Source organism: Tiliqua scincoides, chromosome 1 (genome assembly GCF_035046505.1).
Source record: "Tiliqua scincoides isolate rTilSci1 chromosome 1, rTilSci1.hap2, whole genome shotgun sequence".
In the NCBI taxonomy this organism is placed as follows: Eukaryota; Metazoa; Chordata; class Lepidosauria; order Squamata; family Scincidae; genus Tiliqua; species Tiliqua scincoides.
Window position 1 is genome coordinate 277,373,229 of NC_089821.1, and position 25,181 is coordinate 277,398,409.

The window sequence follows — 25,181 nt, forward strand, 5'->3', positions numbered from 1 at the left end:
GAGTTCCACAGATCGACCACACGCTGAGTAAAGAAATATTTTCTTTTGTCTGTCCTAACCCGCCCAACACTCAATTTTAGTGGATGTCCCCTGGTTCTGGTATTATGTGAGAGTGTAAAGAGCATCTCCCTATCCACTCTGTCCATCCCCTGCATAATTTTGTATGTCTCAATCATGTCCCCCCTCAGGCGTCTCTTTTCTAGGCTGAAGAGGCCCAAACGCCACAGCCTTTCCTCATAAGGAAGGTGCCCCAGCCCCGTAATCATCTTAGTCGCTCTCTTTTGCACCTTTTCCATTTCCACTATGTCTTTTTTGAGATGCGGCTACCAGAACTGGACACAAAACTCCAGGTGATATTTCACTCTGGAAAGGAGATATTCTGGAAAGGAGATATATCTGAAAGGAGATATTTCACTCTGGTTTTTTGCATTGCATTCCGCCCGACATTGAAACAATTCTAGAAACCTGTGGCCAACAGATTGAGCAGCAGTTCCTTAGCTGTGACGCCTAAATGGAACCTCCATTTTCAGCGGCAGTATCCCTCTGAGCATAAGCTGCTGGGTGCAAATGAGTGAGGAAGGCTTGCACCCTCATGTGCCAATTGTGGGTTCCCAGACATTGCTTGACCATCTTTGGGGGAAGAAAAAAAACATGATGGACTTGACAAAGTCTGGCTTCATTCAGGAAGGCATTCATTTTCCGTTAACGAGCTGTGTTTTATCCTCCATAGAGGTACATTCTAGAGGGAGGATGCACATATTCTCCACAGCAAACAATATCTATGATGCTCTCACTGCTCCACAAACAGAACATCCTGTACGCTTTCTTAGTGTCTCTTGTGAAAACATTTTCATCTTCCTGGGTAAAAGGCCTGTCTAGAATGTATGAGGCAAGAGCGACATCTTGTGGTAATTGGGAGACTTGCACCTTGAGTGCCACCAAAGCAGGTGTGTTTGCACTGAGCAATGTCCCCTTCCCATCTGTATTCCTCAGTTTCACTGGTTAGGTGATTGGGCATTCTCTCCATTAAGAATGTGACAGTGAAAAATGCTCAATTTGATCGGTACTATTTCTTCCCTGTACAATGACTACAGTATGGGGAGAGGGGATGTTATTTAAGTTCATTTAGTAATCCCCTTTGTATCCTGCCCTTCCTGTATAGAGCTATCCCCATTTTGCCTTCACAACAATTCTGCAAGGTATGTTAACCCTACTGAGATGGTGATCGATCCAGGGTCACCTAATGAGTTTCATAGTCAAGTGGAGCAGAGATTCAAACCCCATGCATCACGCTACTTGTTTTCAAGCTGTATTCTGGGAAAGTTAAGGGTATTGCACGAATAGAGCAGAAATACCCCAGTCAGATTGGTAACAATGAACAAGTGCCCCCAAGGTCAGCTTGACAGCCACTAGTGTGCATTCTCTGAAATCTACATCTATGGAAGAGTGCTGGGTATGTTCTAGGTTGCACAGTCCATATGTGCAGAGCCATGGGGAGAAGCGACAAGAGTGAACAGTGAGAAGCGAGGGAGAAGCCTTGCACCTATCCCAGAACCTTCCATAATGCAGTCAAGAACCATGGCAGTCTTGCAGGGGTTCCTTGGCAGAAAAGTAGGAAAGGGTTACCCTGAAAATAACACATTTGACACACAATAGCACACTGTGCTTCATCACACGGCCTGGATAAAATGGTAGCCTTTATCCAGCCTTCATCACACGGCCTGGATAAAATGGTAGCCTGGATAAAATGGGTGACAGCACTGCCAGCCCATCCATGCAGCCAACTGATGTGGGTTGCATCTGTGGCAAATTGCAAGGGGTCCGAGGGGGCAGCAGATTCAGGATGTCTTTCACCATGAAACTACTTCCCTCCAAACTGCTTTCAATGCAAGCCACAATGATCCACTTCTATCCTGCTGCAGTAAGAAGCATATCATTCCCTCCTTAGTGTGCTTCCTGTGCACTGCCATCAAACCCAGAAGTCCCCCACTTCCAGGATTCAGGGCAGTGCACAAGGAACACACTACGGGATTTGTTTTGTTTGTCTGCTTTGTTGTGCAGAGGCGGCAGACCTGAGACAGCATCAGGTGACTTTCTTGGTCGCGCCACCCCTGTCTGATAGACTGTTGTGTGTCACTGTCTAGTTGGGGCTTGTTTTTAGTGTACAATAGTAGTTGTATAGGGGTCTGATTCATATTAGGATTGTGGCAAAGAAATGGAAGCTGTTGAACCCTTTATCTCCACACTGTTTTACGGCTGGAAATTCCGCACTCCCTTGATGCTCCAGTGGGCTCCTGAAGATGTCATTGCAATAAATGACACGTTTGGGAGCCCCAGTCCAATCACAGGTAGGAAAATGGCCCAGAGGGAAAAGGTGAAATATCCCCTACCTCTGAGCCACAGTCCCAGTCTGGACTGGACCTCTGAACAACTACTACTTTACAATGCATTTCACCTGCCACCTAGTCTGACCCTTAGTCAACACTGTCTGACTTTGCCAGTAGTAGAGATGGCCATGTGAAGAACTCCCACAAGAGTTCAGCTGATTTTGTGTGGGACTGGCTGGAGTAGCAGAATGGTTGCCAAATGGCAGCAAAACCCTGCTTTACAGGCATCTGGGTAGGTTTGTCATTACCTGTTTGGCATAAAGGGTTTGAAATTTGAGCTGGTTGCAGCAAATGCACACCTCTTTGTATTACATCCATATGCTACCCTTCTCCCATTGTGGAGCTTATGGTGGTTTTCACACCCATTTAGGCCCTGAGCAGTCTTAAATCTGCTTTACTTCAGTACACTGGCTGTGTCACGTGCCCTCAGTCCCTGCTCTTGGACCTATTCATGTGCACTAAGGACACAGAGTTCAGCCTCACACGTGAATGCATGAGAGCCTGCAAGGCCCATGGGTCTGCTTCCTCCTTAGCCACAAACCCCACAGGCTCTGCTGATGTGTGGGTGGCAAGGTGTGCGGGGGCAGCTTTAAATGTTTTTCATACAAGCATAGCTCCTTCAGCCTGTGCTAGAATCCAAACACAGGCTTAGCCCACCAGAACAGCCAACATAAGCAACAGGTCAAACATTTTTGCTGGGAGCTCTGATCTCATTGCAGTTGACTCAGTTCCACCTCCTGATCCTGTCTCTGACTCTCTTCTTCAGCTCTGCAAAGTTCCAGAATGTTTGGAATGAAAAACTGGCATCTTAAGGGGGAAAAAGAGGTAGCTGTGTTGTTTGCCTCCGTGATGTCCAGGATGTCACCTGTTTATTCCCATTTGTTACATCTACAATCCACATAGCCCTGTCAATTGCATTGGCCTTGATAACTGCAGAATAAAATGCTCCTGGCCACAATAAATGGTTTGACTCAATTCAATGCAACAGTCAAGAAGCCAGAATCATTTAATTGAAAGTCTTCAGTGCATGTCTGGAGATGTAGTTTGATGAAATGCTCAAAAGACATGCAATTTCATGCTCATCAGAACTGGTGGTGATATTGAAATGTGTTGGGAGCCAATTTGTTCAATAGCAACTGCACCTCACTGGTTACATTTTCCCTTTTAGTAGTGTGTCCCTGTTTCTTTCGTTGGACAACCATGACCAGCCATATAAAGCTTTGTTACAAATTAGCACCCAGCCGTAGCAGTGAGGATGACCTTAGTTGCATGTTTGACACTGTGGTCAAGGCCAGGCCAAAACGAAACGTGTGAGCTGGATTCAAGTGCCTCTTGTGGCTTCCGACCCCCCTCCCCCCCGTGCCCCTTTTATTCATATTAAGCCTGAATGAGACCCAATATGTTGATTTCCCACAAACAGCTATATCTTCCAGATCACCTTTAAGATCTTGGAAGAACACATGTGCAAGTAAAAAACAAGGTCATTTGGTACTACAACAGAGCAATGATCCTAAACCAGCCAGCTCTCCAGCAAATCTTGTTAAAACACATTTCTGCCCAGTCCACAGGTATACACATTTGATCCCTGTTGCATATATGCAACGTTGGGCAGAATGGCTTAAATTTGCCTTGCGTAGACAAGGACAATCTTCAAACTCTTTCGCTTAAGTAAGGAAGTCAGCAATGGCTCCATGCTTAAAAAAGACCCTCTCTGCTCTGATCCTTTCCCACCATAGGAACCAAGCATACACCTCCTTCTTCTCTCCCCTTCCTTCTCTCTTTCCATTCTAAGTAAGTATTAAGTTTTTTATAGAATAGTACTTTGGGTTAAAACACACACACACACACTCACACACACACAGAGAGAGAGAGAGAGAGAGAGAGAGAGAGAGAGAGAGAGAGAGAGAGAGAGAGAGAGGTGTCATTCTACATAGGACTGTTAATATAAAGTTGCTAATTTATTAGCCTTCATTATTTATTTGTATGACTTTGCCTCTTGTTATTTTGTCACTCACAAGGTATTCATCTCAATTCTCTCTCCTATTGTTGTAAGCATTCCTTAAGAGCCTATGAATTGCAATTTGAACCCTTTGGACTCTCGTTCTTCTTTTTACCCTCCATAATACCAATTCTCCCTTAGTGCACCACAGCCAACTATGAAAATCCTCTAGCACGCTAGTTTGGGGTATGTGTGTAGATCCTTTCCTATGTGTTCCCGAGCAGGTGTGGAAACAGTTTGATTAATGAATGGTGATGCAGGGACTGAGCCGGGACAGGCATTGGAGGACAAATTAAGAGGTGGCTTTTATAAATCCACCCTGACCCTGACCATACTTCCTTGTGAATTCTGGCTTTTTGGAGACCATCTCTTCACACATGCTTGAGATGAGGGAGACAATGTTGAAGGGAAAAAAGACTTGGAAGCCTTGACAGAGTCTCATTCACAGCATTGCCACATTGTCCTCCTGCCCTTGTAACATGATGCTTAAAATCACCTTCACCCTTTGGTGAGCGCTCAAGAAACAGCCTGCTATTTCAAAGGTTCCGGTTCATACTGGGTTTCTGTGGCTGTGTAGAAGTCCTCCAGGATGAACTGAAGGTATTCAAATGTGGGTCTTTCTTCAGGATTGTCCTGCCAGCATTTTACCATGAGTGCGTACAGTTCAAGAGGACAAAAATCTGGACGGGGCATCCGGTAGCCTAATTCTAGACTCTGGATGACTTCGGAATTGGTCATTGCTGGAGAAGGAAGAGAAAGAATTAAAACTTCGGAAGAATCATCTTTTCCCAAGAGCCTGAGCCTGACACAAAAGCTCAGGATCCGGTGGAGCGTTGCTCCCTCCCTCCCCCTCCCTCCCCAGCACGCCTCCCCCGCCCTCTCCCTGCCTCCCTGACATGCCTCCTTCCTGCCCTCTGCCCACTCACCACTCGCCTCCCCCCTCCCCAGAATGCCTGCTCCCCAACTCCTCCCACCCCTTCTTCTCTCTCCGGTGCTTGGTGGTCTGTGCGACTGCTGAGTGGCAGAGGCCTGGCGCCCACCTGGTGCTGTATGCGGCCCCCGGAAGCTTTTTATTGGCCCTCAGGTTCTCAGCTGCTAAGGTGTTACAGTTGAAATGGCAGCCCACATGAAAATGGGGCTTTCCCAAATCTTGAAATATGACCCAGGTTTGCGTACTTTCTCTTCTGTCATTTGCAGTTAATGAGTTTCTATATGAGAACAGGGTCTGATTTCTGGCCATTAGCTGCTTGATGACGTCACTTTCTGCTTAATGGCAGGGCCCTCAACTGGAGCCCTGACTGCTAACTTCAGCCCTCTGCATGAAACGAGTTTGACACCCCTGATCTAGCTCATCCCATCCTTCCTCATCCATCCTCCTAAAATGTCATCTGTCATTCATCTATAGAGCTACCCATTTCCAATCTCTCAGGTTCACTACAGGTTACAATTTGTTTTCGGTGCTTATAATAATTCATTTCCTCAAATGCATTCTAAAAGCAAGACTCTCCCCACTCTGCAGCTGTGGGAACCCTGCCAATTATGGTGGTGTGAGTGGGGGTGACAGCTGTTTACTACAAAAAGAATAGTTTCAGCTGGTTCCAGCATTGCAAATACACATGCACATTTCACAAATAATGGGGATGAAAGACTTTGAAAATAAGGTAATAGCCAAACAAAAAGCATGCACACCAGACCCAAGTAAACCAGTGAGATTGTGGGAGGCTGATAGCATCTTTGCAAACACAGCCGGGACATTGTGCTCTCTGTCCATAAATATCGGGTGTGCAAGTCTGGCTCACCATGAAAGCCCCAGCCTTGAAATGAGCACTAGAAACTGCTTTTTCCTCCATATTGTCTGACTGGCAGTAGATCTTCAAAGACTCAGGCAAAGTGTTCTTTTTCATTGTCCAGAAACCTGAGATCTTTTGAAATTAGGGAGCCAAACATTTTCCTTGATCCAAGATATTCCCCCAAAACCTCTCAAACACCTATCTCAGGGGTTCTCAGACTTTTCAGGAGCAAAGCTCCCAAGGTAAGTGTGCGCAGGGGAGGGGCGAGGGCAGCAATGCGATCCCCAGGATCATGCCGCTTCTGGGAGGCAAGGGGGGGTTTACTCACATATGAAGGCAGCAGCCTCCAGGAGGTGCGGGGAGCCCCGTGCAGCCCTCTGCAGAGCTCCCCATTTCTAAGAATACGAAAAATAAGCGATTGCAAACCACTTCTGGTTTCGTGATCCTTGCAGACTGTATACCACTGTGTATCAAATCTCAGCTTTCGGTCTAGTGTAGGGATGTCCAATCTTTTTGGCAGGAGGGCCTCATCATCTCTCTGACACTGTGTTGGGGGCCGAATTAATTTACATTTCAAATGTAAATAAATTTACAAAAATGATTTATTAGAGATGGAACTTGTATGAGTGAATTATGGTCTTGCAATAGCTCAAGGGCTATAAAAGTCCTTGCACAAAGCAAGGCTAGCCTTTCCTTCACTGCCATTGCTGCATCACAGACGTGAAACAGCAAGCAGTGGAGGGAACACTTGTCCCACAGCTCATGCAAGAGGTCAAACAGTCATCTTCACACTGAGAGCAGTTGCGTCAGGCCAGCATGGGCTCCAGCAAGTCTCCGGAGGGCCAGATGCTCATTGGAGACTGGGGGCTCCCCGTGGGCCAGATTGTGAGTCCCTGAGGGTCGCAAGTGGCCCCCGGGCCGGGGTTTGGACACCCCTGGTCTAGTGGGAAGGACCCAATAAATATTCCCTCTCACAGAAAAGTTTTTCACAGAAAAGTTGTTGCAAAGCAATTTGAGAGCTTCTGCTAAATTATCTTCCCTGAATATTTGGTCCCAGGGATGAGCTGAGCGTATGTGATACAGCCCCTTGCTAAACTTATGTAGGTTTAGCCATTATGGAAGAAGGATAGGATACACTTTATGTAGATGACATGCATTTGGGAGAGGGGGTTCTAGAAATCCCAACAAGAAATTCATGAAAAATCTCAGCTCCAGGGAAGATGTTCTGCTGCAGACTAGCATACCTGGATAGGGGCACCTTCCATAGGTGAAAATTTCTGTTAGAAGAATCCCAAAGGACCAGACATCAGATTTGATTGTGAAAACCCCAAAGTTAATTGCCTCTGGTGCTGTCCACTTGATAGGAAACTTGGCACCTGTCAGGACAGAATCAGTTCATAATGAGAGCAATGACAGAGCCTCCTGTTGGGATACAAGCATTCAACATCCTCTGGCCTCTTTGGACTGGATTGTATGATATGGATCCTGATAACTCCCCAGAGGATGGTGGCAGAGTAGAGCAAAAGTAAGAGGATGCTTGATTGCCCCATACATCTGGCTCACATCTGGTGCCACTGGCCACACATGCAGGGTGTAGCACTTGAGCCAGGCCCATACCCAGGTTTCTAGAGTTGGTGGGGGGCAACTATTTTTTCAAGGGGGGAAATGATGTCAGGTATCTATACTGGTGGGCAAAATGAAAGGATAAGTATGGAGAAACATCAAATACCCTTAACTCCCCAAATTTCATGAAGAGAAAATAATGTGGGTTTTTTAAAAGATGCATTCATTAGCTGTAAAGCAATGTAACAATAATTTGCATAGAATAAATGCATCTCTGCATGCAATGTAAAATGTATTGCCTACATAGAAATAACATACAACATTTCCTTTCATTTACACACCAGTGCAATACACAGGCCTGCAACCCTGCAAAAGTAAAACATATCACTGATGCAGGTAGTATTTACTTGTATTGAAAGTGCCTATTTAACACCTATATAACACCTATCTAGCACCTATCTAACACCTATCTAGCACCTATATAATGCCTAGCTAGTGCCTATGCAACACCTATCTAGCACCTATCTAGCGCCTAACATCTATATAGCGCCTAACACCTACGTAACGCCTATTTAATGCCTATATAGCACCTATTTAACACCTATATAGCGCCTATCTAGCAACTATATAGCATTTGTCGATGACACTTTGCTGATGCATTGATACATATTAAAATAAAATTTATTTACTTTACATCAAAGCAAGAGGAAAAATAAGCTAGTTAAATACAGTAACATAAGAAAATAAGAACAGCCCCACTGGATCAGGCCATGGGCCCATCTAGTCCAGCTTCCTGTATCTCACAGCGGCCCACCAAATGCCCCAGGGAGCACACCAGATAACAAGAGACCTCATCCTGGTGCCCTCCCTTGCATCTGCCAAGAACTCTTTCAGGTTCTACAGCTCTATTTTTAGGGCAACTATCTGCAGTAACAAATTGTTACTAGTAATGCCAGTGAAGGAAGAGGGACAATTCATTACTACAGACAATTGCCCTAAAAACAAAGCCGCTGAACCTGGAAGAGATTTTTAGTGATTTTCAATTTCTGTGCTCCAAACAGCCACAGCACACCTGCGTACCTTTTGCAACACACCAATGTACCATGGCACATGGTTGAAAATAGCTGATCTAAATGAATGCAGCAGCTGCTGATGCTCCACTTGAAACTGGTGGTCTACATACCCTCTGGCCCCCTTCTACGCCTGGCCTCCAGAGCTAAAGACAAGCACCTGAAACTGCAAAATGCTTGAGCATAATCTGTGCTTCAAAAGATTATCTTGCTGTTGTCTCCTGAAGGATGACATCACTTTTCTGTCAAGCCCCCGTGTGCTGCACTGACCTTCTTGTGCACAGTATTCATTCTCTATTATTCTAGCCAGGCCAAAGTCTGCAATTTTGCAGCAGAGGGTCTCAGACACCAAGATGTTGGCTGCTCGGAGATCTCTGTGGATGGAGTTCATTCTCTCAATGTACGCCATTCCCTCGGCAACCTGTAGGGGCAAAGAACAGGAACAGAATGCCACTGTGTGGTGTGGTCAAAGGTTTCTCTGATCAACAGAGGAGCTGCTTTGGGGCAGGCACCCTTTCCTTCCTTCTCCCCCCACTCCCTTTGGAGGGAAAAGTCTGGCACCTGAAGTGAATCAGCATTTGTCAGGGGCCAGTTGGGAAGCTCTCCCTAAACCACCATTTCTGCTGGTTCTTTGCTGATTTTGGTTTTTCTGTTGCCTTTATAATTTCATTTTGTTTTATTTTTCTTTATTGCATCACGTTTGCGATTTTATCTTTTGAGCTGTCTTGAGCTTTCTTCACTTTAGAAAGGGTATGCATTTTCTAAACAAACACACTGTAAGAATGAAGGCAAATTACATGAATGATTTTCAAAGTAAACATGGAGGTTCCTCATCCACACCATGAGATACATTGGTTTCGTAGCTTGGTGGTTGGTCTGTGGAATTCCTTGCCATAGGATGTGGTGACAGTATCTGGCCTGGATGCCTTTAAAAGGGGATTGGATAAGTTTCTGGAGGAAAAACCCATTAAGGGTTACAAGCCATAATAGGTATGTGCAACCTCCTGCTTTTAGAAATGGGCTATTTCAGAATGCCAATGCCAATGCAAGGGAGGGCACCAGGATGCAGGTCTCTTGTTATCTGGTGTGCTCCCTGGGGCATTTGGTGGGACCGCTGTGAGATACAGGAAGCTGGACTAGATGGGCCTATGGCCTGATCCAGTGGGGCTGTTCTTATGTACGTTGCTCTGGTACTATATTCTTTTGGCTCTATGCTTAAGGGAGAAGGGATAGAGGAGTTCTGGAATAATTTCACATTTACTTACTTTTATTACACATGCATGTATTTTACCCGCTATACAGCCAGTGTAGAGTGCTGGATGAGGACCAAAGAGATCCAGGTCTGAATCTCAAGAAGCTCACTGAATGACCAAGGTAGGTACCATTTGAGGACCAAATGAGGAAGACATCCAAATATGTTGCCCTGAGCAGTTTGGAGGCAGGCAAGCTAAACATGGAATAAATAATTTCTCCCAGATGTTTCATGTAGCCTCTTTTATCCTCACAACAGCCCAGCCAGGAAGGTTAGAGAGACTGTCTAGCCCAAGCTTTGCGGCTGAGCAGGTGACTGGAAGCCAGGTCTCCCAAGTCAAACTACACCTCACTGACTTTCATGGGTCAATCCGTTTTGGTCCTCATTGATGTGTAGCCCTGAAGAACATACACAAAGAGTATCTGAACAGGTCTAAGGGAACTTAGTTTTCAATAACTTCTATAGAAGTAACTGGTTCTGTTATCCTTTGTTGATATGAACACAAAAACATGATGTTGCTGTGATGTGTTCATGTTGCCCCTTTGTTTTCACAGCAGTGCCAGGCAGTACAGAGAAATTCCTCTTAAGCAGCCGCTCCCCTGCCTTGAGCAAAAATATCTAGCCCCTCCCCATTTTGTTTTATTTTGATGAATGGGGGACAACAATTTTCCACACTACAGAGAATTTGTCTTTTGCTGCCTCAAACTTTCATATGGTCTCAAACAGGATATTATGACATATTTTCCACAAATCTACAACATGCTCAAGTTGACTTGCTTTTGCCTTGAATGCCCCTCATCTCAGTGGAAAAAGGAACAAGTGGTGTCACTTCCTGTTCTGATGTTAATGAGATAGCGGCAGATAGCTGGTTTCCTCCGTTCAGACAAGTAGAGGAGAAGGAGTGCTAGCTAAGTTGACCACAGGACAAAGTATGCACAGGCAATGTTCTAAGTTTAGCTGTTGCCTGAACGCTTGCATCTGAGGAGGTCAGCACAGAGGGTAGTTGTTGTGCAGCTTGCACAAATGATCTAGTCACAGTGACGTTTGTCATTGGACTGGATTTTTGAGGCCATCTCAGTCTGGCTTTGTGGTGTGCTCCAAATACAGTCACCATGTGAAACTGCACAGGATGAAAAGCCAGCTATGTAAAGATTTATTGTTTAGTTTACAAGCTGTCCTTCCTCCAGGGTACTCTGAGTTCTTCTCCTTCCCCCTGCTATCACCACAACAGCCCTGTAAAGCTGTGTAACTGGCTCATGACAAGTGGGGACTTCGATCCTGCTTTTTCCAGCCAAGGTGGCTAAACATGAGAACAGCAACTCAAACTGAAGAATTTACCCCAAATTCTGCCTCCCAAACTCTACTTGCACTCCAAATCTTGCTTGTCAGTTAATGTCAAATGATGACCTTCAGTTTTGAAACTTGTAAATCTGACTTCCAAGTTCGCATCCCAAAGCTTAGCTCTCCCACACTTAAAAAGCTTCAGGTGACTGGGCCCTGACATCTTGTTTAATGCCTTTTCCCTTTGTTAAGTGTTAACTGGATCATCAAAGAAATCCTAGGCTTGGAATGCTGATGGCAATGAAGGATAGAAGGTAGAGCAGGATCTACTGGGGTGGTTTGCAGTAGATTGGCAAAAGGGTTCCTGGTCCTCAGTTGTTTAAAGGCAAGAAAGATGGCAAGTAGAAAAAGATTGTACCTTGACTGTGCTGAGATCTTCTCTCTCAGCCTCCATGCTCCTCATCTGTTCAATGGGAGCATTAATGGGTTGCCTTTGTTCAGTCTTTGTGCAGCTATGCTGGCCAGTTTTAAAGTGCTGTCCGTAGCAACTGAGAGGTAGGTTTATATTTGTATATTCAGGTTATCCCAGTACATGGTTCATCAAGTGCAGGAGGTCACTGACTCCACCCCCAAGTCACTATTTGGTATTTGATCCCAGTGGGTGGATGTTGGGGTTCTCTAAGAATACAGTTGATCTTGCAAGTTTGAAGTCTGCCCCATCCCTCTTTTTGGGAGCCACACAGAACATATCATTAAGTCTGAAAGAAGATTCAAAAGCTTTTCCAGGTTCAGCTTTCACTAAGTCAGTTCACCCACCTGAGCTGAGAAGTCTATAAGTTTTGGGAGAGAGAGCTTCCTTCCTTCCTGTGTTTTCAAGAAATCCAGAAGGGATCCTGCAAGAGAGGAGAAACAATATTTTTCTAAAGGTCAGGCATGAGGCTATAGGGTATATATAGATTATACGGTGGAGCTATTCACACATTACGTGGTCTGCTGTTACAAGCATCTGTATTCATGTGCATGCTTTTGTATCAAATACGGTACATGTGTTCATTCTAAAAGTGAACCCAGTACACCTCAAATATAGGGCACAGAGTATACACACATATGTTAAACATGGTGTGAACAATTGTATGCACACACATACAATGAGTGCATAAGTAGCCTGTGTCAGTGTGGTCAAAATGCTGTGGGGCCACAGATTTGGGTGGACATGCAATCCTCCATGCAGAATCAAACTCAAGATTCTGCTGATTGGCCGGCCCTTCTGATATCATATCCCACCTTCCCACCCAAGGTCGGCACCAGGTCACAAGGGACCCTGGAAAAAAGTCTGCATTGAGCCCTCCTGTGACACACTCTCATTCACGTGGTTCATTTGGCACTGCCATAGGTACTTAGAACTCAGCCCAACCTGATAGATTCTCTGATGGGCTCGGGTGTTTGGCCTGGGCCCAAACAAGTTACCCCAGCACCGCACCATCCACATCCTTCCCAAAAGAAGTTTTGCCAAGTTCAGAATTTTGTTTAACTTTAAACAAACAAACAAAAAAAAACCAGGTGCCAAAGAAATAGGTAAGTGGATCAATATGCAAGACAACTCAGCTGCTGCAGATTCAAATGCAGATCAATACAAGCTCCATAGCACTGAAGCGTAAGCAGGACACTTTACCGTTGGCCATGTATTCTGTGACAATGTAGATGGGCTGTTGGGTGACGACTGCATGCAGCCGGACCAGCTTGTTGTGCTGAAGCGTCTTCATGAAGTTGGCCTCGGCCAAGAAGGCAGCAGGAGACATGCTGCCTTCCTTCAACGTCTTGACTGCCACCTTCACATTATTCTTGTAATAGCCTGCAGAAGGAGGGTTGAGGGAAGGGATTAATGGCAAGGCTGCCAAGTCACCTTCTAAGCCAGGGACGCCAAACTTGTTTCGTACAGAGGACTGAAGTCAGCATTTGTGGTGCCTGCTTAGGGCTCAAAGTGACATCATTATGCAGAAAGTGACATAAGTAGATGATGGTTCTCACAAAATATGAGTTGTCAAGCTGGGAGAGTCCAATTGTGCAGGGAGGGGAAAATAAATTGCTTTTGGGAGGCACCTTAAGTGGGCCTTATGTTTGACAGCCCTGTTCTAAACAAAGCTCAACGCCCTCTTCATATGAAGCGGATGCACACATGGTGCATTTTGGATTTTTTTGTTTTCATTTCTTGGCCAGTTTAAAAAAGAATCTTCTCACAGGAGTGCAAACGGGATTTTTTGTTTTTTTAAAATTATCATGAAAGTGCACATGCAGGGACAGCGTGACTAGGGACGTTGCCTGATGCCATATAGCCCTGGTCCGATGCTGCTGCCTCTACTGCAGTGTGCTAAGAAAAGCCCCTTACCGTGCTCTGTCACATGCATTTTGCAAACCAGGATGTGCAGGACTTCCAATTTACAGGACTGTGAAAAACAAAGGAGCACATAAAACCAGATGTCCTGCACTTCCTGGTTTGGGAAAACCACACAGTGAAGGAAGCAGATGATGTGCTTTCTGTTTTCTTTTAGCAAGCCTGGAGTGGATCAATGCAGCTTGTAACAGAAGCAGGCTGAAGGGAGGTGGCAGTGGCAGCCTCATGACAGCTGTGGCCCCCTCACCTCCCGCCTCACCACTGATGTAAGTCATATCAGTCTGTTTCATGGCTGGGCCAGCCCTATGCATATGTTCAATCTGATATGGACACTCCAGAATCCACAGTTCAGGCCAGAATACAAATGGAGTGGAACCTAAGGTATGATGGGACAATAATGATGGAGCAGAACTGAGGGATCCACTCATTCCTAGATCTACTAGGATGTGATAAATACCCAACTTCATCATATCAGGGTATGCCCAGAAGAATTATTTACAAAGCAAAAAATATGGGGAGAAACTATCACGTGGTGAGATTTTACAACTGAAATTCAGATGGTAACAAACAACTGTGATTTATAGAGAAAGCCAGTGGATGTGGTACTTTGCAAGGTACACAAAGGCAGAAACAAAAAGAGAGAACCCTCCCTGCAAAAGTTTTCAGTCTTAATTTAAACATTGAGAGAGTCAACCAAAAGGGGGCAGGGAGCAGTAAGGGTCACAGGGAATGAATGTGAGCAAATGTAATTACGCCTTGGCCTAGTTGTCACTGAGGTTGTAAAGCTGTGTCAGGACTGTACCACTTCATGCTCCTCCAGGCACAACATTTCTTTCTCCCAGGAAACACAGTGTAAGGAAGAAGAGTTCTAGCCCAAGTCTTTTCCCTCATATACTAGTTTTCTACATGCAAGAATATTTTTGGGTACGGAGAAACATTTCTTCGCATGAGCCCCATCCTAAAACCTGATATGGTACAGTCTGGACTCTTCTTTACAACCTCAGTGAGAATGAGTTCATTTCTTAGGTGTAACTTAGTTTGGGAATGTGCACTAAGGCTAATTTGGAGATGAGCACTAAGGCTAGTTTGGGGAGGAACACTAAGACAATCATGCAGAGGGGTTTAGAGCAGCAGAACACAGTTCTGCTGTTGCAAGTGGCTTCTGGTGGCACCTGCAGTGTGCCGTCAGAGAGCATTTTAGGAGGCTGCTGCAATAGGCAGAAGTGCAGGATGATCACCACTGGATCCAGGAAGATAAGTCTGAAAGGGTCAAGGGAAGGGCAGAATGCAGAATGGAAAGGGTGGAAAAGGAAGGCAACGGGCAGGGAGGGGGAGGATTGGTGGCCCTCTGAAATCCTACCCTCAGCCTCAGTCTGCCTTCCTGGGTCCACGCAGACTTGTGCCAGCAAAGTAACTGGTGCAGATCCAGGTAGAACCATGGAAGTGGCAGAGGCTTACCCCTGGGCAAGGGAAGGAGGAGACCTCCGGGGACTGAAACTTCACTGTGGGATACAGCACATGCCCCTTTGGCATAGCTGCATCATCGTGCAGGGAGGCTGGCAAGATTAGGCTGCCCATCTGTAAAAACAGCAGTGAGAGAGTAGTAAAGTTGAAACAATAAACAAACATAAGCACATCTGATGACAGAAACAAAACTGGCCATGTCCCACCACTGAACTGAAGGAACTGACACATAGCTACTGCTGCTTGGTCATCATTTCCTGTTCTGACAAAATAGGGGATGCCTAAGGAGGAAGTTGACAGTACCACGATGAGACTGTGGCAGCCACAGGCTGCTGGAGAGGGACATGTTGGGATTCTGCAATGGATGAAAACAAAAGATATATTCAAACCACCCTCACTCCCATGCATATACTTGATGCACGTAAGGACCAGTGGATGGGGTTGCACCTGTTGCCCCCCCCCCCCAGTGTCTGCTTGTTGAGCGGAACATTGGCAAAGGGGAGCCATGTGCAGGCAGCTGGCTGAATTTGTCAGTAGTTACCTCAGTAGTTACTGAGTGACTGCCTGGGACAACACTATGGAAGGGCCAGTATGTGGGCTGTAGTGACTGTGGGCATTTCTTCCCTACAGGGCTTGTGATTTTGCTGCTGAAGGACTGTAAATGAATACAAAGCACCTGGTGTGTTTGAGAGACAAGGAAGAGTCAACCCAGAAGGAAGAGGCATTCCCTAACAGCAGTGAAAAGAGGGTGTCCTTTGGGATAGCTGGAAGGTATAAAAGCCTGATAACACAATACACTGGACATATGAGAAGAGCCCCATCATAGCTCCATTCATACAGACACACAAACACACATGCACATTGAGTCACATGCACAAGGAGAAGGCAATGGCCCATCTGCCAGCCCTGTCAGCAGGGCATCTAATGAGGGGAAACTTACACATATACTGCTGAACATGTCTCTGTGCTATTGGGGTTTGAAATCAGTTCAATTGGTTTTGTGGCAGAGGTGTTCCTCCTGCCAGTGCTGGGTGCTCCTCTGGCAGCTGGTGGCTGTCATTCCCCCCACCCCCCAAGGTATCCTCTGGGAATGACACCATGTAGTGCCATTCTCAGGAAACCCCCCAAAAATAAAAATGGGAGCCACCAGCGAGCCAGAGAAGCATCTCTGCAACTACAGTGACCCTCCTCCTGTGCCCTGAAAATCACTGAAATTTCTCCTATCCCATTGCCTGTGAGTAGGGCAGTAGAAATGAGAAAGGAGAATTTTGGTTTATCTTTATGTTACAAGTGGAAACTAATTGGAAGCCAGTACCACAGTTCCAGTACATGTTGAAGGTAAAATCCAGCACACATAGCCCTCCTTTTCATCTTTCCAGTGGATTTTACCATGCTGCACTTACCCATCCACACCTCTCCAAATTGGCCTGCCCCCAACTTCTTGACAAGTTTCAGTGTTTCCCGAGGGATCTCCCATTCATCCGCAGCCCAGGGTCTTTGGGGAGCCAGAGAGATACATGGTGTTCTTAGCCTCTGGCACAAGCCATCTTGACTAGCTGCACAAAGGGGAAGAAAAAAACAAGAGGTGAGTCTTCATACAACACTGCAGGGCAGCCATGTGCCACGGCACACTGGTGTGCCATGAGTAGTCCACAGGTGTGCCACAGGAGTTTGGGGGAAGGTCATTTATTAATAGGGCCAATGGGAGATGTGAGCCCCCACTGGCAGCATGGTATGCCTGGTCAATTTTCAAAAACCTGGTGGTGTGCCTTGACCATTTTAGTGCCTTGTCAGTGTGCCATGAGATGAAAAAGATTGAAAATCACTGCTGCAGGGCATAATCATACTCTGGGCCCCTGGTTGGCAACTAGATTTGCCAGAATCCAGCTGTGAGACGGACATAAAAGAGCAAACCTGCCATTTATGTTCCCTCAGATGGCTGATGCCATCCCTCAGACGGCAGTTCTGTTGTTACAGATGGCATTCATCCACACTCTTTTTCTTGGCTGGCAACTGGGGGGTGGGGTTATAGGAACAGAACAGAGCATACCTTCAGACTCTGATTTGACCCATAGGCCCCCACGGATGACTGCTACTCTAAGAATATATTCTGACAAGATGTTGGAAGTTGACGGGTAAAAAACTGCTCACATGAGTGGTTTACATCAGCATGTAGCATAATGCCAAAGTCACAAATGCATGCAGATTCACTGCTCCTGTGATTAGACTGCTCATGTGAATGGTGCTACGAGTCAACTTCCAACATACCACTGAAACATGTTAACAGAACAAAAAGGTTTGGTTTAGATCTGCTCCAGCAAGTGATTAACACTCAAGAATTATCGGCACTGATACCTTGGAAAGGCCCTATTGCAGCTCCTTACAACCTGTCTCCCACTTTAGGCAATGGCTAAATCCTGATTCTAGGCATCAAAGGCTTTCGACCTGGTCAGCAGAGACGGCCTCTTCAAGATTCTCCCCAAGATTGGATGTCCACCCAGGCTCCTCAGCATCATCAGATCTTTCCACAAGGACATGAAGGGCACTGTTGTCTTCGATGGCTCCACATCAGACCCTTTTGACATCCAAAGCGGAGTGAAGCAGGGCTGTGTTCTTGCACCAACCTTGTTTGGGATTTTCTTCGCTGTCCTGCTGAAGCAGGCCTTTGGAACTGCAACAGAAGGCATCTATCTCCGGACCAGATCAGACGGAAAGCTCTTCAACCTCTCCAGACTGAGAGCAAAATCCAAAGTCCAGCTGAAATGTCTGCGTGACTTCCTCTTTGCCGACGATGCAGCTGTCACTACCCACTCTGCCAAAGATCTCCAGCAGCTCATGGATCGTTTTAGCAAGGCCTGCCAAGATTTTGGACTGACAATCAGCCTGAAGAAAACACAGGTCATGGTTCAGGATGTGGACTCACCTCCCTGCATTACAATCTCTGAGCATGAACTGGAGGTTGTCCATGACTCTGTGTACCTTGGCTCAACGATCTCCGACACTCATTCTCTCGATACCGAGCTAAACAAGCGCATCGGTAAAGCAGCTACCACGTTTTCCAGACTCACAAAGAGAGTCTGGTCCAACAAGAAGCTGATGGAACATACCAAGATCCAGGTCTACAGAGCTTGCGTCCTGAGTACACTTCTGTACTGCAGCGAGTCATGGACTCTTCGCTCACAACAGGAGAGGAAACTGAGCGCTTTCCACATGCGCTACCTCCGACGCATCCTCGGCATCACCTGGCAGGACAAAGTTCCAAACAACACAGTCCTGGAACATGCTGGAATCCCTAGCATGTATTCACTGCTGAAACAGAGACGCCTGCGTTGGCTTGGTCATGTCGTGAGAATGGATGATGGCCGGATCCCAAAGGATCTCCTCTATGGAGAACTCGTGCAAGGAAAGCGCCCTACAGGTAGACCACAGCTGCGATACAAGGACATCTGCAAGAGGGATCTGAAGGCCTTAGGGATGGACCTCAACAAGTGGGAAACCCTGGCCTCTGAGTGGCCCGCTTGGAGGCAGGCTGTGCAGCATGGCCTTTCCCAGTTTGAAGAGACACTTTGCCAACAGTCTGAGGCTAAGAGGCAAAGAAGGAAGGCCCATAGCCAGGGAGACAGACCAGGGACAGACTGCACTTGCTCCCGGTGTGGAAGGGATTGTCACTCCCGGATTGGCCTTTTCAGCCACACTAGACGCTGTGCCAGAACCACCTTTCAGAGCGCGATACCATAGTCTTTCGAGACTGAAGGTTGCCAATACAAGAAAATCCTGATTGTCTTTGAACTGCCTGGAGTGTCGTGATTCTCAGACAGGCAACAGTAGAAATCAAATATGGCCTGGATGCAGCTGCTTCTACTGATCAGAAGAAAAGGATGCTCAGACTGGGAAGGCTCCTCCATGAACAGTCTCAGGAAGTTGCCACTGAGCAACTTCCTTATGAGGAAAGGCTACGGCGTTTGGGCCTCTTCAGCCTAGAAAAGAGATGCTTGAGGGGGGACATGTTTGAGACATACAAAATTATGCAGGGAATGGACAGAGTGGATAGGGAGATGCTCTTTACACTCTCACATAATACCAGAACCAGGGGACATCCACTAAAATTGAGTGTTGGGTGGGTTAGGACAGACAAAAGAAAATATTTCTTTACTCAGCGTGTGGTTGTTCTGTGGAACTCCTTGCCACAGGATGTGGTGCTGGCGTCTAGCCTAGACACCTTTAAAAGGGGATTGGACAAGTTTCTGGAGGAAAAATCCATTATGGGGTACAAGCCATGATGTGTATGCGCAACCTCCTAATTTTAGAAATGGGTTATGTCAGAATGCCAGATGCAGGGGAAGGCACCAGGATGAGGTCTCTTGTTATCTGGTGTGCTCCCTGGGGCATTTGGTGGGCCGCTGTGAGATACAGGAAGCTGGACTAGATGGGCCTATGGCCTGATCCAGTGGGGCTGTTCTTATGTTCTTATGTAACGTCTGCAAACTGAATGAATGAAGAGGAATGGAGGGAGGACTTCTATGAATGAAGAGGAGGATGAATGAAGAATGAAGAGGATTGAAGAGGAGGAAGGACCACTATTCTCAAGCACTTGCCAGCATCCTCCCTCCTTCTCTCCCTACAACTCCCTTGCTTTAGTGTTGGATTCCACCCTCAGTACCATCCTGGTCCCAGAGGAGGCTGGAAATAGTTTTGCTAGAGTGTGTGCCTCGGAAACAAAACCTGGACTCTTTAGTTGAGAACTGATTTTCTCCAGAGATGGGGAGATTTAATCTTTAATGGATGACACAACTCATATCTGATTCCAAACATGAAAAGTAGCTACCTCGCAAGGTTTCTGCCTAGCACTCTTAGCTTGTGAGACCTAGCAAGCCATGCAGAATCTGAACTGAGCTGGGTTGCAATCTGCTTCCCTTTTATGGAGCAAACTTAATGCTTGGGCCTTAGCTCTTTTAAGGGTAACTTACTGGAATAATGTTTGACAAGCTGCTGCAGTGAAGGGAAGGTTGTCCTTGGGCAGATGTAATATCCGCCATGGTCCATACGACGAATCTTGTAATGCTTGACAATATCCCCTTGAGACGAACTGTCTCTAACAGAAAGTGAAAAGGCATCTGAAACAAGAGGAGCAAAAATGGAAATTACTTGTTGGCATGGAGAGGAGCAGGTTGTTGAAGTGTGGCTTCACTAGAAGCATATCATCATAGAGGAGGGACCAGTGTTCTTACAGGTAGTGGAGGACCCAGAGCATAGCTCTGCACTGGACGACTCACAAGAGTTCTCTGCAGAGCATGTCTCCGAAGATGTGCATGCAGAAGCAACTGCATACTGTTCTCCAGCAGCTTAGAAAGTGGAGTGAACACTCTCCTCCCTCCCCCTTTACATCATTTATGGAAGTTTATCATTTCATCATTTATGAAGGGAGGGGAGGATGGACACACTTTTCCTTCAGAGGCATTGATGGAGTCAAGAGATTATGACAGAGTGACCCGGTGAAGGAAGCTGCTCTTCTCACATCTCCTCCTCTTGACTTTTGCATCTGCTAATGTGCTTTTTAGGGACCCCTGCCTCATCCCAGGGGCTTCTGAGGAAGCCCACTTGCAAGTGGGAAGGGCAGGAGAAGCAGCCATGGGGAGACAGACTCCACTGAGAGTGTGTCACTGTACAGTTGCCCCATATAAAGGTGGGTACTGAGGACTTCAGGGGCAGGCCAGGTGGACCCTCAGGGGCTCAGAGGCCCTTGGTTGGTGCCCAGCGTAGCCAGCTTCTGATGCTGCCCATGGCTGGAGTGACTAATTTGCATATTATTGAAAGTCTTAAAAGGGATCGAGGGCTGTAAATGAGAAGGCTCAAGCATTTTTAATTGCCACTAGTCAATTTTTGCGGGCTGACAGCCCAGTTCTGTGTATGTTTACAAGATGAAATCATACTTGGTGTTTGGTGGGACTTAGGGTCAAACAAGAAGTGACATGGGAGACTCATGATCATGGTGTGATGCAGGCGGAGAAGTCATTTGATGATTTTCTGGGAAGCCCCCAAAGGTGGGTGAAATTGCTCACAATGGCTCTCCTACTAGTGGCTGAGAGGTGCCATTTTCTCCTGAGAACCCCCCTCAGGATGTCACTATATCAGCACACAGCTTCATGCTGAGACAACAGGCCTCATGTTTGACCTTCAAATACAGGATCGTGTCTGAAATATCCACAGCAAGTTTGTTCATCTTTTCTAACATGGGATGTGCAGCGCTGCTGAGTTTCCCTGGTGTAATTAAATTGACAACACATCTTTTTTGGTGCAGCTAATCACATCTCCAAATGGAGAAATGAAAATGAGGGAAATGAGGAAAAGGATTCATTTTCAGTTTCCTGAGCAATCTGATGGATGGGGAAGATGGCTGATTCCGGAATTATTTGCTTCATCTCTTATCAGAGGTGCTAACCTTTGTAGAAGTCAAAAGACCAGCCAACCTTGCCATCTTGCCATCCTGATAAGCAAAGTATGTTCCCAGCTTCTTACCTGGATTTGATTCACTTTCCCGGATCAGAAATGAACCCACTGCATTGCCTGGTGCCATTATCAGGCGTTCCGTTTCTTTTCTGCTAAAGCCTTTAAAAAACCACCTGAGAGAGAACAGAAGAAAGAAAGATCTTTTGAAAGGATCCCAGCTACAGAACAATTCATCCCAAATAACTAGTGGTCAAGGAGAATTCAGACCATGGTTGTTTCTACCCTAGCTATTTTCTCCAGAATGGGCATGAAGTGTCCTCTCAGGCCATTCCAGAGTTTTCTGTGTTGGAAATATTTTATTTTCAGACCTGGTTTGTAAATCAGCACTGGGCTTATTGAGTGTAGAGGCCTCTCCCTTCAGCTGATCTGTTCATTAGTGGTTTCCATTAAAGCCATGTCTGCTGCTCAGTTTCTCCCCTTTTAAGAAGTTGCATCCTGAACAGTTATTTGGCCATAATTTTTTTCTGAATGTACATATTTATTGTTGTAAACCATCTTGGAGGGCCCTTATGGAATAAATATTCAAACAAACTTTTGTCAAGAGAGAAGAACAAGGAATGGAATCCCACACCTTGTCCAATCTGCTACGCATACCTCCACACCCCTGACATATCCAGATTTTTGACTGCAGATCCACAAGAGCTAGAAATGCGTTTAAAATGAAACCTGGGACTCTCTGAGATGTGAAATTTTGGGTGTATTTCTATGCTTGTGACATAAAAGAAATTACCCCCCAAGTGCTCCCTTTGAACTTACTTCTCTTCTTCCAAGGTGTTGGCACGGGCCACAAAATTACTGGGTATGTAACCTTTCTTCCCAGTTGCAAGAGACTTTGCTAACCACCAATCTCCATCACTGTGAACAAAGCATTGCAAAAATAAATGAATAAACAAGGCACAAGGACAGAAAACAAGTCAAAGGCTGCAGTCCTATATACACCTGGGAGTATGTTCCACTGAACATTGTGCAGCTTACTTCTGAATAATATGCATATGATTGTACAGTTCAGTAAAGTCAGGAAATAAACATAATAACTAATGTTTTAAAACTTTTTTGAAAAATGTAAAAAAAAAACCAGGTAAACAGAGATGGCTCCTCTAATAGAAGATGTGCCATATTTTGGGTGGATTGTTCTATGCTTATAAGGAGAAGCACACCAGACCCTGCATGCACCAACTAAAAACTGGATAAGACTCCTTACCTGCAAAGGACTTCAAGCTTCTCCCCTGCAGTGAGTGACAGATCGCGGTCACTTGTTGAGGCAAAATCATGCTGCACGATTACAAAGTGCTTGTCTGCAGCACAAGAAAAAGAGAAGCAATAGTTGGGCCTTGAGTGACCCATGTCCACAGCCAGGAGCATCCATTTTGTGAGAGGGGGCTGCTCCCACATCTGGTTAAACAAAGCCAGAGGGGAACCTGAACCACACAGTCAAAGACATCTACAACACCACTGATGCCTTAGACATCAGTACTAATTACTAGCCAAGAATGGTCAATCAATGGAAACTAATTCTTAGGAGATGATATCCTGCTAACTGGAGATAACCTGAGAATTTTGAAGAGGTAGATACCCAATGGGGCTTGGAGAAGATGGCATCTAAGGCAGTGGTTCTCACACATTTAGCACTGGGACCCACTTTGTAGAATGAGAATCTGCCAGGACCCACCGGAAGTGATATCATGACCGGAAGTGACATCATCAAGCAGGAAAATTTTGGACAATCCTAGGCTGCAATCCTACCCACACTTACCCAGGAATAAATCCCATTTACTATCATTGTTAAAAGAATATACACAGTGGCTTATTAAAAGTACAGGTCTGTAACTTTTCCCCAAATGCAGTCTCATAACATGGTAACATCAAGTCTAAAAAAATATTAAAAATAAAATATTGAAATGACTGGGGACCCACCTGAAATTGACTCGCAACCCACCTAGTGGGTCCCGACCCACAGTTTGAGAAATACTGATCTAAGGGGATAGGATGGGTATTTGTCAAGAAGCCATGGTTCACAGTTTGGAACACAGTCAGAAAAGAGAGTGAGCTGTGAGCCCGCCAAAGTCACCTTGGAGTACAGCGTCTCTCTTTCTCTGGGAATCTGCTGTGAAGTAACAGATCTCCTGCCTTGAGAAAGAAGAGGATAGTCCACAGATGCTGCCTCTCTCCATTGCCTGCTAGGAAACCAGCGAGGACCCAAGACCCAATAGGGAGGCTTACCAGAAGACAGCAAGGGACTCCTGGTAATAGCATCATTCCCAGGTGTTATTTAAGGATTCCCAGATGCCCCAGGCCCTCACTAAGCATCAGAGGACAGGGCACCTGGCATGGTGAAATGGTGTTGGGGGAAGGAGATGGTCTGCTGCACCATCATCCAGTTAACCTTTCCACGGGCCCTAGTTTGCCAGGTGGTGATGGGGAAGCTGTGGCAGCAGTGGGCCCTCATGGCCTCAGGAGTTGGCCAGGCACATGTGGGCAAAAGCAAACCTCCACATGTGTCAGCAGCAAAACCTCTGTGTAGGGGGAAAGAGCTTCCATGGTGTGTGCCTTTGTCGGTTAATGAATGCGAGGAGAGCAAGTGATCTTCTAAATATAGATGCCTGTAAGACAGACAGTTTTAAATCTCACTCTCTCTGACCTTTTCGAATAATGCCACAAGCAAGCTTCCCCTTTTTGAGCACAAGGTCATGTGGCTCAGGAACAATACGCAGTTTTGTGAGAACAGAATCTGGCTACTTTTCTTTTCAGATTTATTGGCGAAACTGTGCCAAAAAGTGGATGGAGCTTTTTCACCAGCCAAGCACTCCTTAGAGCTCTTTCAATATTTATCTGGTGAAAACAGGGACATTTGTATAATTGCCACATTCTGACGCCTGGATGCCCTTCACTGCTCCCCAGTTCCACAATGCAAGGCTCTCTGTGTTCATTCACTGCAACCCTGTGCAAGGCATTTCAGGAACCTGGCCATAACAACTGCATATTTATTCATACTTAAGAAGACCTCATGGAATGTTTATTCTTGGAACTGCTTATTCGGTATTTTAATTTATTTATCCATATTTGCATTTTCCATCTGTTGAGGCCTTCAAAGCAGCTTGCAGTTAAAATATATTTTAAAAGTCCATAATATTGACAATGAAAACAATTTTGATGCTGCAGAAGGGAAAAATCTAGGTACCTCACTCAGGTATGGAATCTCCCATGACAGACACCCAAAGGCAGGTCCCGTATCAGGTAACTCAGAGCCATGGCTTGAAGGGGGGCACATGCAGTAGCTTTTCTGATCTGGGGCAGGATGAGACCTAACCTTATGACTTCCAGCCCTCCAGAGCTATGTGTTTCCTCTCACAGAGCTGTGCTTATATTTCCTAAATGCTGTGTGTATGTATTGCATGTTAGTGACCACAAACATTTTGATCATTAAGGTCATTTTTGAAATGCAGTTATTAAATCCCACTGTTTTATGAATCTAATCC

General features: G+C 45.8%; 1 protein-coding gene across 1 annotated transcript in view; it reads right to left on the minus strand.

Moving 5' to 3' along the window:
- Nucleotides 1–4,312: 4,312 nt before the first annotated feature.
- BLK (BLK proto-oncogene, Src family tyrosine kinase) overlaps nucleotides 4,313–25,181 on the minus strand; it is a 35,870-nt gene continuing 15,001 nt past the window's right edge. Inside the window, exons 4-13 of the mRNA XM_066623740.1 lie at nucleotides 22,907–23,000; nucleotides 22,462–22,560; nucleotides 21,715–21,818; nucleotides 20,162–20,312; nucleotides 16,602–16,750; nucleotides 13,015–13,194; nucleotides 12,159–12,235; nucleotides 9,080–9,230; nucleotides 7,421–7,552; nucleotides 4,313–5,126 (exon numbers count right to left, since the gene is read on the minus strand). Of these exons, the coding sequence (XP_066479837.1) occupies nucleotides 4,918–5,126; nucleotides 7,421–7,552; nucleotides 9,080–9,230; nucleotides 12,159–12,235; nucleotides 13,015–13,194; nucleotides 16,602–16,750; nucleotides 20,162–20,312; nucleotides 21,715–21,818; nucleotides 22,462–22,560; nucleotides 22,907–23,000 (1,346 nt within the window). The 3' untranslated portion in view covers nucleotides 4,313–4,917. The remainder of the gene's footprint in view (nucleotides 5,127–7,420; nucleotides 7,553–9,079; nucleotides 9,231–12,158; nucleotides 12,236–13,014; nucleotides 13,195–16,601; nucleotides 16,751–20,161; nucleotides 20,313–21,714; nucleotides 21,819–22,461; nucleotides 22,561–22,906; nucleotides 23,001–25,181) is intronic.